This window comes from Vulpes vulpes, chromosome 14 (assembly GCF_048418805.1).
Source record: "Vulpes vulpes isolate BD-2025 chromosome 14, VulVul3, whole genome shotgun sequence".
NCBI classification, from domain to species: domain Eukaryota; kingdom Metazoa; phylum Chordata; class Mammalia; order Carnivora; family Canidae; genus Vulpes; species Vulpes vulpes.
The window spans coordinates 43,971,296-43,985,717 of record NC_132793.1 but is presented as its reverse complement, the minus strand read 5'-3'; the positions used below and the strand labels follow the sequence as shown (position 1 = coordinate 43,985,717).

The following is a 14,422-nucleotide window of genomic DNA, read 5'->3' as shown; positions in this document are numbered from 1 at the left end:
TTAATTCCTTGGTTGAGGTCCACAGAGGGGTCCCAAGAGGTGCCAGCTTTTCCAAGCTGCCATATCATTCCCCTCTGTCCTAAATCCTGATTCTGGTCTTCAATATATTTGACTCTGCAACACAAAGAAGGGGAAGTTGGAAGAGAAAAAGAGATACTCACCAGGAAACTTGTTCATCATAAATGAACTGTAAAAAATAAAAACAAAAAGGACAATTAGATACACACACACATACATACATGCAGTGTCTGCACGCACAATGCGCACACACATGCACATGCACACACTTGACCACTGTACACTGTCTACCCATGTAGCTTGTTTGGTGGGAATCAGACTGGGGTTGGCCTGGAACACGAACAATCTGCAGGTTAGCTTCCGTCTGTGCTGGTTTCGTTTCTGGCTAATGTTAGAGGAAGGAGGTGTTGCAGGAGGTGGCAGGCTGGGGTGGCTTGCTATGGAGAGGAGAGGCACTGGGTCATCCCATCCTTCCTGTAGCTTCTGTCCAATGGTGAGGGGAGAGGTAAGCACAACCACCCTGCTTGCAGAGCCCCATGCACTGTCGAATTAGATCTGTAAGGGGATGGCGGTTCTGGCAGGTGTTTCCAAACATCAGCCACTCGGGGGCCTCCTGGAAGACGTCTGCAGGTCTCTGGGCGCTCTACAGCACCTTGAAGCTTTTAGGCAAGCCCTCGGGACTTCTATGTACTCAATATTTTTCTTTCGGTTGACCTGTTTTTTTGCGTGTTTCCTTAAAAGAATTTACTTTCAAAGGAAACTCTGCATTCCAACCAGAAGCAGAGACTCAGCACTGCTGCTGCCATGTGCAGAGGGTGCAAAATCAGTGCAGTGACAGGAGCAACTGAGAACCCCAGCTGGGCACCGTGGGCTGCCATGCCTGGGACCACAGGCCTGCCCTGTGGTCATGTTCAAGGACATTAGCAAGGGTCAGGGGGCAGCTGGAAGATGTACACATGCCAAAAGGAGATTTCCACCCCCGATCAGCTAAGGTCCAAAGGGAATACAAAGCAAGGATTGAATTCACTTAAGCCCGAGCCCAAATCACTTCTCACTTTGAGGGAAAAGTAGTATAATCCTGGTCCTTTGATTTAGACTGGAAAAAGAGCCACAGAAAACAGGAGGAATTTTCTTGAGGATACTCAGTTAGCTGCAGAGTTGGTTCTAGAACTCAGGCCTGGCTCTTGACCTAAGTCTTCTTTCCATGACCATTTCTGTGCCCAGACGGTGTGCTGTTGAGAACATGTGGAAGCTGAGGGTTTCTTCGTTGCTGGCTTTTTCCACTTTCAAGGGATCTGACTGGTCTGGCTCAGACCACCTCAGAGCGCTTTTCTTTCAGGCTCCGTGGCCCTCTGGAAACCGTCAGGCAGAAATATCTGTAGGCAACGGGTCACCCCCACACGGAGGTGGAAAACTCAACAAAAGATGCGGGCATTGCTTCAGTCTCCAGAGATTATAATAACCAGTAGTTATGAGAGAGGCAGAGGAAACCACACAGCCGGGCAGGTGCAGCTCTGAAGGCACAAGAAAGGACCTCTGTCCAATTATCCCAAAGGTGCAAAGACAAGATGAGAAGAAAGGGGGCCTGCTCATTTGTAGCTTGCACTTCCTGACAAGACACTGAAAAAGACGTTGGCTTCAGCAGCCTTGTGACTCTTATGGGATTCAACAGGTTGACATTTGGATGAAAATGTCAAACCAGAATAGGAAGAGAATGAAAGAAATAAAGGAAACCATCCCGAGGTCCACGTTGGGTGGTATGCCATCCACCCCCGGAAGGCACTCACAGATCCTTCTGTACCATCACCAGCTTAAAAAAAAAAAATTGTTGTCAAGAAATCAGGAAACAGAACAAATGATTTAAGTTGGAAAACATTTCTATTAATTGAAGTTAATTTAGTATCAGTCTGTGTGCTGGAGCCATCAATTCATTGCCGCTTAAGAGAGCATGAGATACTGGTAAAGAGTTTATTAAAATGCCAATTTAATTTTCATCTATCAGGGAAGGCAGGCAATACTGTATAATATAAAGGCAGCTTTCAGGAAGCCCTTATTCTATGCCATCTGAGCGATGGCACAGATCAATAAGTCCTTAGCGATTGGTTATTTTAGGGATCATATCAATGGGGAAAAATCAGCAGAGGCTGAATTATGCAAAGGATCCCAAGATGAGAATGGAATTTACAGAGGACACAATAAATCAGGGAATAGTGGGGTCTGCACTAGATACACAACTAAGGACAGAGCATCGTGAGTCTGCATCGTGAGTCTGAAGCTAAGGTAGCAGCTGGGGCCAGGGGGTGGGAATGTGGGTGAGGCAGTCAAACAAGGACAGAGAAATACCAATGGTCTTGCTACAAGTACTAACAAATGGAGGTAATCTGGAAGCCTCCAACTAACTGATACCATGGCACCCCCTCACTGACTGGTCAGAGCCAGGAGCCCTCAGCTGCCCTGTGGCTAACAACTCTACACTGCCTGGGATTTATCTGACTTCTTTAAGAGGACTGGGTGGAAAAATTAGAGAACTCAAAAAAAAAAACAACAGTAAAATGGAGAAAAGGAACTAGAAGTCAGGTCTTTACGAAAATCTAAATGGAAACAGGCTCATCTGTGGTAGGAAAGAAGGTGGGTGGTGAGTTACAAATGCCTCTGGTGGTGGCACCTGGATGAGGCCGAGTCATTGATAATCCTCCACTCAGAAGATGGAAAATGAGGAAATTGACACTGCTCACAGAACTTCCCATGGGGGAGTATGGCACTGGACCCCCTGACAGGCTTTGGAATCGCTCTGTCTGAAAAGTCCTAAGAGGACAAGGACAGGTGACTTTCTCATTTGCTGTTGCTGATGGTTTCAGGGAATGGATCTGTAACTTTGCTAATAGATTTATTTTATCTTATTATTTTATATTATATTATATTATATTATATTATTTTATTTTTATTTTTTTGCATGTTACATTTTTAAAATTTAGATTCAATCTGCCAACATATAACACCCCATTATATTATATTCTTAAGACAAATGTTGCACGTTCCTCTGTATTTCCATGCCCTATCTGTGGGTAAAAGAGGACGAAACAACTGTCCCGGCCCTCACGGCGGCATTACTAGGGTAGAAAAACCCCTGCATCATCTCTGTAGGTGCTGGTCTCAAACAAGCACTCGCGCCCCCACTTGCTCGCGGTCACCACTAGGTGGTGGTCACGTCCTGCCCTCCGCCCGAGCGCTCCGCCCAGGCAGCAGGGCCCGGGCACCAAGTTAAATCAAGTCCAGGCAAGGCTCCGCTAAACCTCCCGGTAGGAGGGTGAACACCTCAAGACAGGTGGCCTCCTAAAGGAGTCTTCAGCCAACGTCCTGGAGGCAGGACACGTTCTCAGTTGGGGACAGGCGGGGACAGGCAGGCCCATCAAATCATGCCGCTGCTCAAACCCCAAGGGACCTGCTGTGTGGCCTTCGGCACTGACTCATCCTGATCCCAGGGGGGTTTCTGAGTCTTGCTTGGGAAGGCAGCTCTTTGTGCTGGCTGGTTGCGTCTGGTGCCAGACCCTGCGACCGCCCCCAGTGACCACACGCAGGTGGTGCTGACTGGTATCTGGGTCCCAGATTCGCTGCACCTGGCAGGTCAGGGCACCTGCTTTCGGACCCCAGTGTGGTTCATCCAAAGCTACCTTTGGCTTCGTTCTTAAGCTTTCCATGTGTTCCACAGATGAGCCAAATGTGAACATACAGGAGCTAATTTGAAAAAACAAACAAACCACTCTTCTCCTTTAAGCCTCAGAGAAACAGTTGGCTACCATGGAAACCAGCTCTCAGTCCTGGTGTCTGCTCTAGAATTCTTCTAAGAGACACAGGCTTACACCAGGCAGGTGAATCCCTGAATGACAGAGCATCCCAGGGAACCGCAAAGGTAGTGGCATCCTCAAGACGGAAAAACCGGGGGATCACAGGCCAGGAAGGGCCCAGGTGTGTGGGCAGCAGACAGCCGGGCTGGCTTCGGAGCAGGGAAGCAGGTGGCTGTCCCCAAGTTGCACAGCAGTCTATGGACTGGCTTAGTACACGCTGTAACCACAGAGGAGCACAATCAGCCTCACTAAAGAACCTAAGATTTCCAGAGCTTGTGTTATAGTCACTGGCACCAGTAGAATTTGAAGCAGCAAAAGTCATAAGAGAAGATCAACGCCACCATTCTTTTTCAAGAGACTAAAATCTTGGAAGAATCTTCCCTCCCTAGCTGGAAATGGAATCTGCACCCCTCGCCCCCACCTGCCCCCCAACTTCTCACTCGGCAGTTGGAGGCTCTCTCAGGAGATGTGCCCACAAGGAGTTGGGACTTCCTCAGCTCTGGGGTCTGGGGGTGCAGATGGCTTAGCTGAGGCCATGGCTTTCCTTCTGGGGAGAGGAATCCAGTGGAACACACTGGAAAGCTGCTGCTAAGCCCCAGTATGGTTTACACTTGAAGGTTAAATAGGAGTTTCGACCTCAGGATCTCTAGCAGGCCCAAGACCGTGGTGGGGGCTGCAGGGGTTAGGAGATAAAGGTGACCTGAAGGCAGGGCTTGAGCAGAGCTGGTCATCTCATATAAATATGCAGGGGCAGGCCACGAGATGAAGGAAAACAGACAAGGGGATGGATTCAGGATTCAGGGGAGGACAGTTGTCCAACCAAAAAGGCAATGTTTGCCCAGCATGCAAACCCAAACACAGGTCCATAACTGGAACTCCCAAGCTGTTTTCCTTGTGAAACAGAAAAGGGTCCTCTGTGCATCCCACTGTCTGGTTGACCCACTTTCCTGCTCTGGGAGCAAACACAAGGAAGACCTAGCTTCCTGGTATACCCCAACAGCCTTTAGAGCATGCCTTTCTTCCTCTCAGTGGCAGGGGTGATGACACAGTGACTCTGTGTATGACCATAGTTGATTTGTTTAAGGAACTTAATAGTTCTCACATTCATTCCCTCTGAGAATCTCCTAGCAGACAAGATGTAACAGGGGTTTCATCTTTCCCAGAAGGAGAGCTGAGATGTAACAGAGGTACCATGAGCGTAAGATCCTCAGTGTTGCTGGATCAATTGGAGAGAAATGCTAACACCCTGCAAGGAAGGGGTCTGAGAAGAGAGGATGCTGAGCCAAAGGGGCAGGCCCTGGAGGCCAGCATGGAGGTGGGGGAGAAGGACAGTCATCAGCTACTGGGAGATGTCTTTTCTCTTACAGATAGGGTGACATAAGAAACTTCTGGATAAAAAAAGAAAGAAAGAAAGAAAGAAAGAAAGAAAGAAAGAAAGAAAGAAAGAAAGAAAGAAACTTCTGGATCATTTACATTCAGCTGTCTTAAGGAAAGAGGAACCAGGAGAGGGAAAGCAGGAGCTATTCCCTTGAGTCTAAAAATGTAAATAAGTGTAGCAGGCGTGCCTCTCTACTGGGGAGCTGCATGGTGGGTGAGGGAAAATCAGGACGATTTCAAAGATGAAGAGGCAGATTTTATTGGAGGGGAAATCCAAATTCTTTGCTGGGGTGGGGAGGGGTTTAGAATGGAGATAGATGTACCATCTTAGACACCTGCCCTGGCAAACCTGAGCTACTGCAGGTCCCTGACCCTGGAAAAAGCCCTGACTTCCTCGGGCCTCATGACTACTCAACTGGAAATTCTTCATGGACAGACCTGACATAGTACTCAGTCCTATAGTATCAAGTCTCTGCTTGTTAAAACTTAGGGAAGCCTGTAAGATTGTGCCTATATTTTCCAGGGATGGATTTGCTCCCTACAACTGTGCTATCCAGTATGATATGAAGTAGCCACATGTGGCTACCTAAATTTCAATTAATTAAATGAAAATTCAGTTCCTTGGTTTCATTACCTGCATTTCAAGAGCTCAATAGCCACATGTGTCCAGTGGCTACACTGCAGGACAGTGCTGCCCAGGCCATCTCTGGCAGTTGGGCCAGCCAGGTTGTCTCTCTCTGTCCCCATAAAATCCCTTCGAGAGAGGGGCGATTGCAATCAGCCCTATAGAGGAAGAGAGGGAAGGGTTACCTTGGATGGGCTTTGTTGCTGTGTCTGTGCTCAGGTGGCACTGAGGTCCCCCAACTGGTGCCACAGCTCACCTGGCCCCTCTCCAGGTAGGCAGCACTCCCAAACCTGAGTTGTGAGCCAGTGAAACTGTCTCTGAGGCCTATCCACTCCCCCAGAAGGTTTCCCTTCTCCTATGGCTCAAAGCAGAGATGAAGAGTAAAAATAAAGTATTCCTTTTTAGGGCAGCTGTGAGACTGAGGATGTAATGAATCATTTGCATTTATGTAAATTACATGATTATGTAAATTACAGTAACATTTCAATAAGAGAGGCTGTGGGGCCTGCTGGAATTTGGAGAAAGAGTAGGGCTAGGCAGAGCTGCCTGGTGGGGGGTGGGGGGTGGGGGGTGGGACATCGGTCCAGTCCAGGGTGGGTCACCGTTATGGGAGGTCCAGGGTGGGTCACCGTTATGGGAGCGAAGCTGCAAGCGGATCAGTAAGGATGTGCAAACTATCTGCTGGGCAGATGCATACAGGGACATGCTCCAAAGAACCCAGAACGCTTTCAGGACCTGAAAGGTGACATGTCTTGCAGAGAGAGGCTCGAGTCATGAGGCTGAGGCTTCACTGTACAGGATGTCACCAGGGCTAAAGGGGGATACCTGGTGGGGCAGGAAGGACAGAGACACACCCTGCATGTTTTTGATATTATAACTGCTTTTGACAATAACCCATCCCTAATTTCTTCTGCTTTCTCCCTTAAAGACAACAAACCAACCAGAAAACAGCAGAGTCAAGGTAGGTAAAACCCAAATGCCCAAGGGAACTGAATCCCTTGTCTCTAAGTTAACGGTCTTAAGATCTGCTGGTTTCAGAGCGTGTGTGCTTGTCTCATTCTTGTGTGTTTGCGTTCTGGTCTTGTCCAGGTCAAGCCTGCTTCAGACCAGGTAGACTGTCCGTGCTCTCCTGGCCCAGCGGCATGAGCATCCCTATGATAGCAATCTCCCCCGTTCTCTGGGTCCCCAGGCCCCATGGTTCACCCTTGGGGCTCCTCTGCATGGGGCTGTGGGGCCTCTCACAGGGGTGTACAAAGAAGTGACATCTGGTGATTCTGATGTGTCCACTTAGTCTTGACTTGCCCTCTGGGTAAACAAGTTCTTTATTGCATCACCTCTGGAGACTGGCAGTTCTGTCTTCTGAACATTTCAGAACCATAAAAATGGGAGAGGTTAAAAAAGACCCTAAAACGTTAAATAAAATAAATTGTACGGTTGGTTGGTAATTATTTGTGGATAGGAGAAAGGTTTTTAAATGCAGGAATTTTAAGTGCCCACTACAGGGTCCAATAGAGAAACCTAATATTATACAAAGAAGGCCAGAAGAAAAGTGATTTTGTTACCATGATATTTGGGGAATACACGAAAAGAGGAGCCCAGGACACCCTGACAAAAACAAACAGCGGGTTTGAGCAGCAGCCTGGAGCTGGGCCCTGGGATAGATATGGGGACATTTAGCATTTGTGCTAAATGTTGTGCTTCTGTGTAGAAGACTGTTCTATTCCTCACCTCAGTTTCAAGTCTCCTGTGAAAATGTGCCTAGAATAAACAGCAGTCAGCAATCCGGACAAACAGGCGGCCATGGTGCCTTGTGTTGGAGAATCTCCATCTTTCCTCTGGAAGCGATTACCACCACCCAGCAGGTGATGATCCCAAGGAAATGGTGTCCAGCTGTATTTGCAGCTGAGTTTCCTGAAGTGAGTGTGGTGCATCTGAGTCACTTGAGGGGCAGGGCAGATCCTGGTTAAAGTGGAACTTCCTGGGTCCTACCAGAACTTACTGGATTAAAAGTTCTGGGTTGCACTTTTTGGATAATCATGCTAGGTGTTTCCATGGCCCACTGATGGTGGTGGAACACCGGTTAAAATAAGAAGAACCGAGACCAAACCCTGAGGACTCAAGCTTTATGTCTGCCATTACTTCCTAACAGTGGAGAAATCTCATTTTTCTCAAAATCAGAAAACTCTGCCCTTGACATCTGGGCTGTAAAGACACAGTCCAAATCTGCAGGTAACGGCAGAGAATCACTTGCTTTTGCATCTCGTTGCCATCTGAGGGGAAGACAGAGCTGCGGCAGCCTACATGTTCAACTGGCTCAGCTCTGTGATTCACAGACCACACATGGGGCGGATGACAGCTTTGCCCAAAGACCCCACTTGAGTGAGTATCACCTGCAGCCCAAGGAAGCAAGAACTCTTTACTTCCTCTCACATCACTAGCAACAATTACTTTTTTTTTTTTAAATCTTGAGCATGTCCAGATAAACCTGACCAAAGACAAGTTATTTCACACAGAGTCTGGAGGTGTCTGTGCTGAGAACACAGAAAGAAGCCAGTGCAGGCCATTCACAGATGAGAGTGGACATGCAGAATCCATGCTCTGGGGAGATCTCAGTCTTTGCTTTCTGCCTCATTGCCTCACCTTTCTGGAATAGTCATCTCTTTCCAGAATTCAGCAAAATAGAGAGTTGCGTCCATTTATACCATCCCCAAATCATGCCTTTTGAAACAGTAACTTTCAAAAACCATCCCAAATTACCCTAAAGGCAGGAGAGCAGAGGGTGCAGGTGATGAACGTGGGTTCCTACGTCACAGGACAAAGCTTTCTGCAACAAGTGTTTGAGAAATCTGCGCTGCGTGAACAGAAGGATCTTCTAGATTTGGGATGATCATACCTTTCCCACAGGTAGTAATTGAGAATGAGAACATAGAATCCATGCGTGTCCTTAAGTCTACCAACCGGAAATTCAACAGAGGAGCATGTCTTTGGTTCTGACATGGTGTATCCGAACGCCTTGGGCAGGTCTTGACCCTTTCAATTATCAGTGGCCCCTGGAATGAGGGGGCCGTGGTTGTCAACCCAAGATCTTCATTGTCAGGAACTGCTGTTGGCTGAAGTATCTACTGGTTCCTTGTAGAGAGTCTTGTATTGAACATCACTTTCAACTTATTTGTATAGATCTTGATAATTAAATAACCTACAGGTAAGTACTTTGTAAACAGGTGAGTCAACCTTTCAGTGGATCTGTTCTTGTTTTGTAGGTAAGAAAACTATGACTCAGACTGATTTTCCCAAGGTCATTAGAGCTAGCAAGAAGGGAGGGGACCACAATTAGGGGTCAGATGTCCTAACTCTGTGTCTTTCTGATTCACCACTCTTCTGGATGACTCAGCTTGTCAAGCTGAGGGGTTTGGATTTGTCCCCACAGGTGACATGGAGCCACGAGGGACTGGCATTCACAGGTGTTCTTTGTAGAGCTACTGCTGGGAATGCTCTGAGGACTGACTGAGGGGGCAGGAGAAGGTGGGTGGCAGCGATGCTTCTTGTAATACTGACCCGTGACAGGCTGTGTCAGTTCAGCCCAAAGACACAAAAAGCCTCAACTAAAATTGGCTAAGAAGGGACACACTGGGGAGATTTTTACAAGACTGAAACCTACAATTAAGCCAAGTGGGTATGATGGAATTCAGGGAAAGGTCAGCTTATTATCAGCCACAGGTTTGGTGCCACTGCTAAGAAAGCAGTGTGGAGGTGTCCACCATGAGTGGTAATGGCCATGGGTGCTGTCCTGGGAGAGCACATGGAGGGAGGAGGTAAGATCCAAACCCGGGGACACTGACACTGAAGACAGTTCCAGAGAAGCCCATGAGAAAGTGAGCAGGGATGCTCAGAGGGTCACAGGAAAACAGCAGAGGACTCTCACAGGACCAGACCATCAGAGTCAACACGCTTGTTCAGAGCACCCCACTACCAAGCTGGGGTTCTGGGTGATCAAAGCAGCCGGAAGCACAAGAGGCCACCTCCATGACAGGCATCTATCCACTCACTCGTCATCAGAGACCTTGAACGTGCTCTGTGCAGAGGAGCTGCCCACAGGCTCCACCTGTGAGAAAGATGAGTTGAGTCAAAGGGCAAGGACCCTCAGGTGAGGTGCGCATCACACACTTACCACGATGAGCGCAACCACAGACAGCGTGTAGTAAATTGAATCCCTCAGCAGGCACCAGGAGGAAAGAGCCACAACCTGAAGGAAGGGGGGAAAAGACAGTAAGAAACAGGATATTCGGAAATGCAACTTAGTATTTCTGTCTCCTGTGCTGGTTCCTGTCAGTCAGCCTGTCGACAGGAAGTTATTGAAGGTCTTTGGGCATCTTAGTCTGGATCTCCTGGAAGGCAGAGTCCAAGATGGGATCAAACTTGCAACAATTTTATGAGGGGGAGGCACTCACGAGAGAAGATGAGGAGAGTTGGGGAGGTTAGGAGCACCACCCAATCATGCCTGGGGTCTGACCCCTGTGAAGGAGAGAGGGATGGTCAGGTGGCCGTCTCAGGCTGCTGGGCCACATGAGGAAGGCTCAGCAAAGCCAACTCAAAGACCTGTTGTATCCCAGGAACCTACCAACCTTAGCATCCCTCATGTCAAGGGGATGGAGGAGTCACCTGCCCTATGTCCTTGTCAATGTTCTAACGTCTGCTGCAGCCTTGGCTCATGGACTGAGGGGCTGGGCAGCCACTGCCCTTCACAAGGGGCCTGGATGAGCCCAGTCTGCAGCCCCCTTCTCTCCCCTCTATGACAGGCCTGTCCTTGTCAGCACCTGACTCCTGGTTTCATCAGAATTTTTAAAATGCTGATTTGCATATTTATCTGGAGAACATGTTCTGCTCAGCAGCTGGGCGATGTCCCTTTAAGGATCTGTTGGCTCTGCTGTGATGAGGCCAGGAGACACACTGCTGGAGGCCACGACAGCCCTGGCCTGTGTGTCCAGACCTCCTGCGGGAGGAGCCAGCCCCTAGGTGAGACAGAGACAGGTGAGAGTGCCGGGCTGGGCTGGGGGCAGGAGAGGCTGCTGTGATGGGGGTGCTGCAGACACCAGGTTAAGATTCTGGTTCCGATTTCTCCTTGGTAAGCCCTTCCAAGTCTCCTCTTGAGGGATACCTGCTGCTTGTTCTTTGCTTTGTGGAGTGGGTCAGTTGTGGCAGACTCCACAAAGAAGGGTGGGAGAGTCTGCAGAGCCATGTCGGGAGTGCCCTGGGCTGTGGCTCACAACTCTCTCCCAGCCCCCTAGACAGGTGTCTACCACCCCATGGCCACAGTGCCTGTCTAGCTGCCTTTGCCCTTGGCCTCAGAAGTGAAGGAGGACACAGCAAATGTCAGCTGTCAGCTGGGCCAATGGAGCCACATGCTGTCCCAAAGACAGTAGGAAAAAGGGATTCGGGGCCAAGGCAACATTTGGGGTCTCTTCTCTCCCTGACTACTGTGCCAGTCTCTAAAGAAAAGATTAGGCCAAGGGAAGCCAGAAAAGGCTTGCTGGATTCAAATAACATGAAAGATATGACTTAAATAGAACCATAAATGAGTAATGAGGTCTCTTTCCACGAACACATTCTTCCACTTGTTATAGGGACACTTAGGTATTTTTCTGTTGCTGATTTTGCCTTATTAGGTTTTGTATTTGTAGATCTAAGCTACAGATGAGGGGATTGTTGAGAAGAGAGCTCATGCCACAGAAATCACTTCAGAAGGAATGGAAAGTATCCTTTACCCTCTTATCATGCTCTCTCCTTATGCTGTACGCTCTGAATCTGTGGTCACCTATGGAATAGCTTACATTGGGCTAGACTGCCTATTTTCCAGCAGGTCATAAAAGGTTGTGTGTATTTATTTGGTGTACAATGATTAGGAAAATGGACTTTAAACATGTGGCAAATATCAATTCTGCATTTCCTTAGAAAATCACTTGGGCTTTTAAAGACTGCAGATTAGATACACACCATGATCTCTGCTCTTTCTTGTTATACCAGAACAAGATAATAGTAGGGATTTTTATTTTTTTAAAAGGTGTAAACCCCCAAGGAAATGAGAATGTAAGAGCTGATCAGAGGAACAAAATTTTGGATGCAGGAAAACAGAAGAACAGTGGGTCACTTAGGTGGCAGTGGGCACATTTCTAGAAGTGGGGATGAAGGAGGGTCTGCAGACAGGATCACGGCAAGACTATTTCAAAATTTAATCCACAAACTATCTGCTTCACTTCAAGCAGGCCACTGACTGTACCTCCCTCAGTTTAACAGGCACAGGGAACCTGGCACATGAAGACAGAAGTTACAACAGGAGAGAGAAAACAGTCAAATAAATAATTTTTAAAAAATTTCCTAGAAGTTAAGGATGTGCATTTTCCTGAGTAAAACAGCCAGCTGAGAGTTCAGCACAGTGAATGATGATATACACTGAAGCAGATCGTGAATTTTCAGAATACTGGCACAGAGAAAAGGTCCTAGAAACCACCAGAAAGAAAGAAATGGGATTACATACAAAGGATCAAAATCAGAATGACATTTCTCCACAAAAGCACTGGAAGCTAGAAGACAATGGAGTTACGTCTTTAAACTCAGAGAGGAAAATGATTTCAGCTTCAAGTTCTGTGCCCAAACTATTCATTAAGAGAGAAGAATAATAAGAAAGATGCAATTGTCTCGAAAACTTTACTTCCCATGAATCCTTTCTCAAAGAGCTACTGGAGGACTCTGACCCACCAATCACCATGCTGTGCACCTGAAACTAATGAAACATTGTGCATCAACTATACCTCATTTAAAAAACACAGTTGCCTCAAAACAGTGGGAAATGGTGCTGGTAGACTGGAAGAGAGCTGTCTTTCATAACAAGCTTTTTATAACTGGTTGTCTCTTTAAGCTCTGTGAGTATATAACTTAAGTAAAAATAAAAAATAAGGAAGTATAATACAAATTATCCACTTAGATTTACTGCTGCAAGAGCTAACACCTTGCATTGAGCCTACCTGCCAACCCTGGCTGAGTAGCGATCATTTTATCCTCCAGAATAGCTTTCAATTGTGGGACCATCATCAAATTTAGCCTCAGATTCAGAGCCCACACTTGAGGGAAACCAATTTTTTTTCTATAGAAGCAATGAACCGGAAGACAAGTCAAACCAGAGAATAATTTCTTTCCACACTCTAGAGGGAATTAAAGCACCAGTGATGAGCCTGTGGTATCTCTATTGAGAGCTGTGGCCATGACCTCCTGTCTACCTCTACCTTACCCTTCTGTGACGCCACTCATCACAACAGCAAATATTTACCTGACACTTTCTGCAAACCCAGGGATCTGGAAGGGCTATCTCATTCAATCCTATAGTGACCTAATAAGGTGGGCACTGTCGCCCTCGCTGGTCAGCAATCTGGGGGGAGGGGCTGCGATCTGAACCAGGAAGCCTGGGTCTCAAGCCCCTGCCCCTTGTACTACGGCACAATACCTCACTGCAGGCAGAGATGAAAGGCAGACATCTATTTGTGATTGTGGCACATGGAGATCATCTTTTCTCCACTACTTTAAGCCCTTAGGCAGGTATGTTGGAGATGGTAGCCAGAGGGAAAAACTGAAGGTGAGAAACAAAAAGCAGTGACCACAGCTCAATTTAAAATATATATTGTTTTAAAGAGATTGAGGCCAAGTAATCCAAGCAGAAAGGAGTTACCATAAGGACCACAGATATGGATATGGTATGGATATATTCCAGGAGGGGGGGTCTGCTAAACAAATTGGAAACTATTTAGCTAGCTTATTTATTTATTTATTTATTTATTTATTTATTTATTTTTAAAGATTTCACCTATTTATTCATGAGAGACACAGAGAGGCAGAGACATAAGCAGAGGGAAAAGCAGACCTGTGGGAAGCCTGATGCAGAACCTGATCCCGGGGTCCTGGGATCATGACCTGAGCCAAAGGCAGATGCTCAACCACTGAGCCACCCTGGTGTCCCTCTATTTAGCTAGTTTAATTAAAACAAGCAGACACCAATACAGCTCATTGTTTGATGACTGAATGTTTCACTTTTCCACAAATTGGAGTGTGTGGAGTCTAAGTGGTTCCCTTTGCTTCTCCGTGAAAAATGTCTTATCTCTAGATGGACGCCAGTAACCAATGGATTCTGATCCTGAACACATTTATTGGCGGAGACAGACATGTTATCACCTCTGCATCAAAATGGGAGCCTCTTTGTCATCTGTTGGCAGGTGTCACTCAACTCAGAGCAGGGGAGGCACTTATACCTCCTTAGCACTTTGCAAAATGGCTGCAAGGAAGCCCGAGAAGTCAATCTGGCGAAGAGACCAGAACAGGGCTCCTGGGAGAAAACCAGCAGTGAATAATTCTGCCCTTGACCCCATTAATCAATAATACAGATGGTGCAGATTACAGAAGGCCATTGCTTCCAAACTCTCCCCATAAATTAAAGGCAGACGCTCTATTTTCCGCCTAGTTCTAGGAACCCCTCCCAATTGAAATTTCATCTTGATATTTCTTGATCATCTTT

At 47.2% G+C, this 14,422-nt stretch overlaps 1 protein-coding gene across 2 annotated transcripts in view; it reads right to left on the bottom strand.

Moving 5' to 3' along the window:
* Positions 1-14,422, bottom strand: part of SLC24A3 (solute carrier family 24 member 3) — a 477,919-nt gene that overhangs the window by 51,211 nt on the left and 412,286 nt on the right. For both annotated transcript variants that reach the window (XM_072736499.1, XM_072736500.1), the window contains exons 7-8: positions 10,034-10,108; positions 162-187 (exon numbers count right to left, since the gene is read on the bottom strand). In XM_072736499.1, coding sequence (XP_072592600.1) covers positions 162-187; positions 10,034-10,108 — 101 coding nt within the window. The remainder of the gene's footprint in view (positions 1-161; positions 188-10,033; positions 10,109-14,422) is intronic.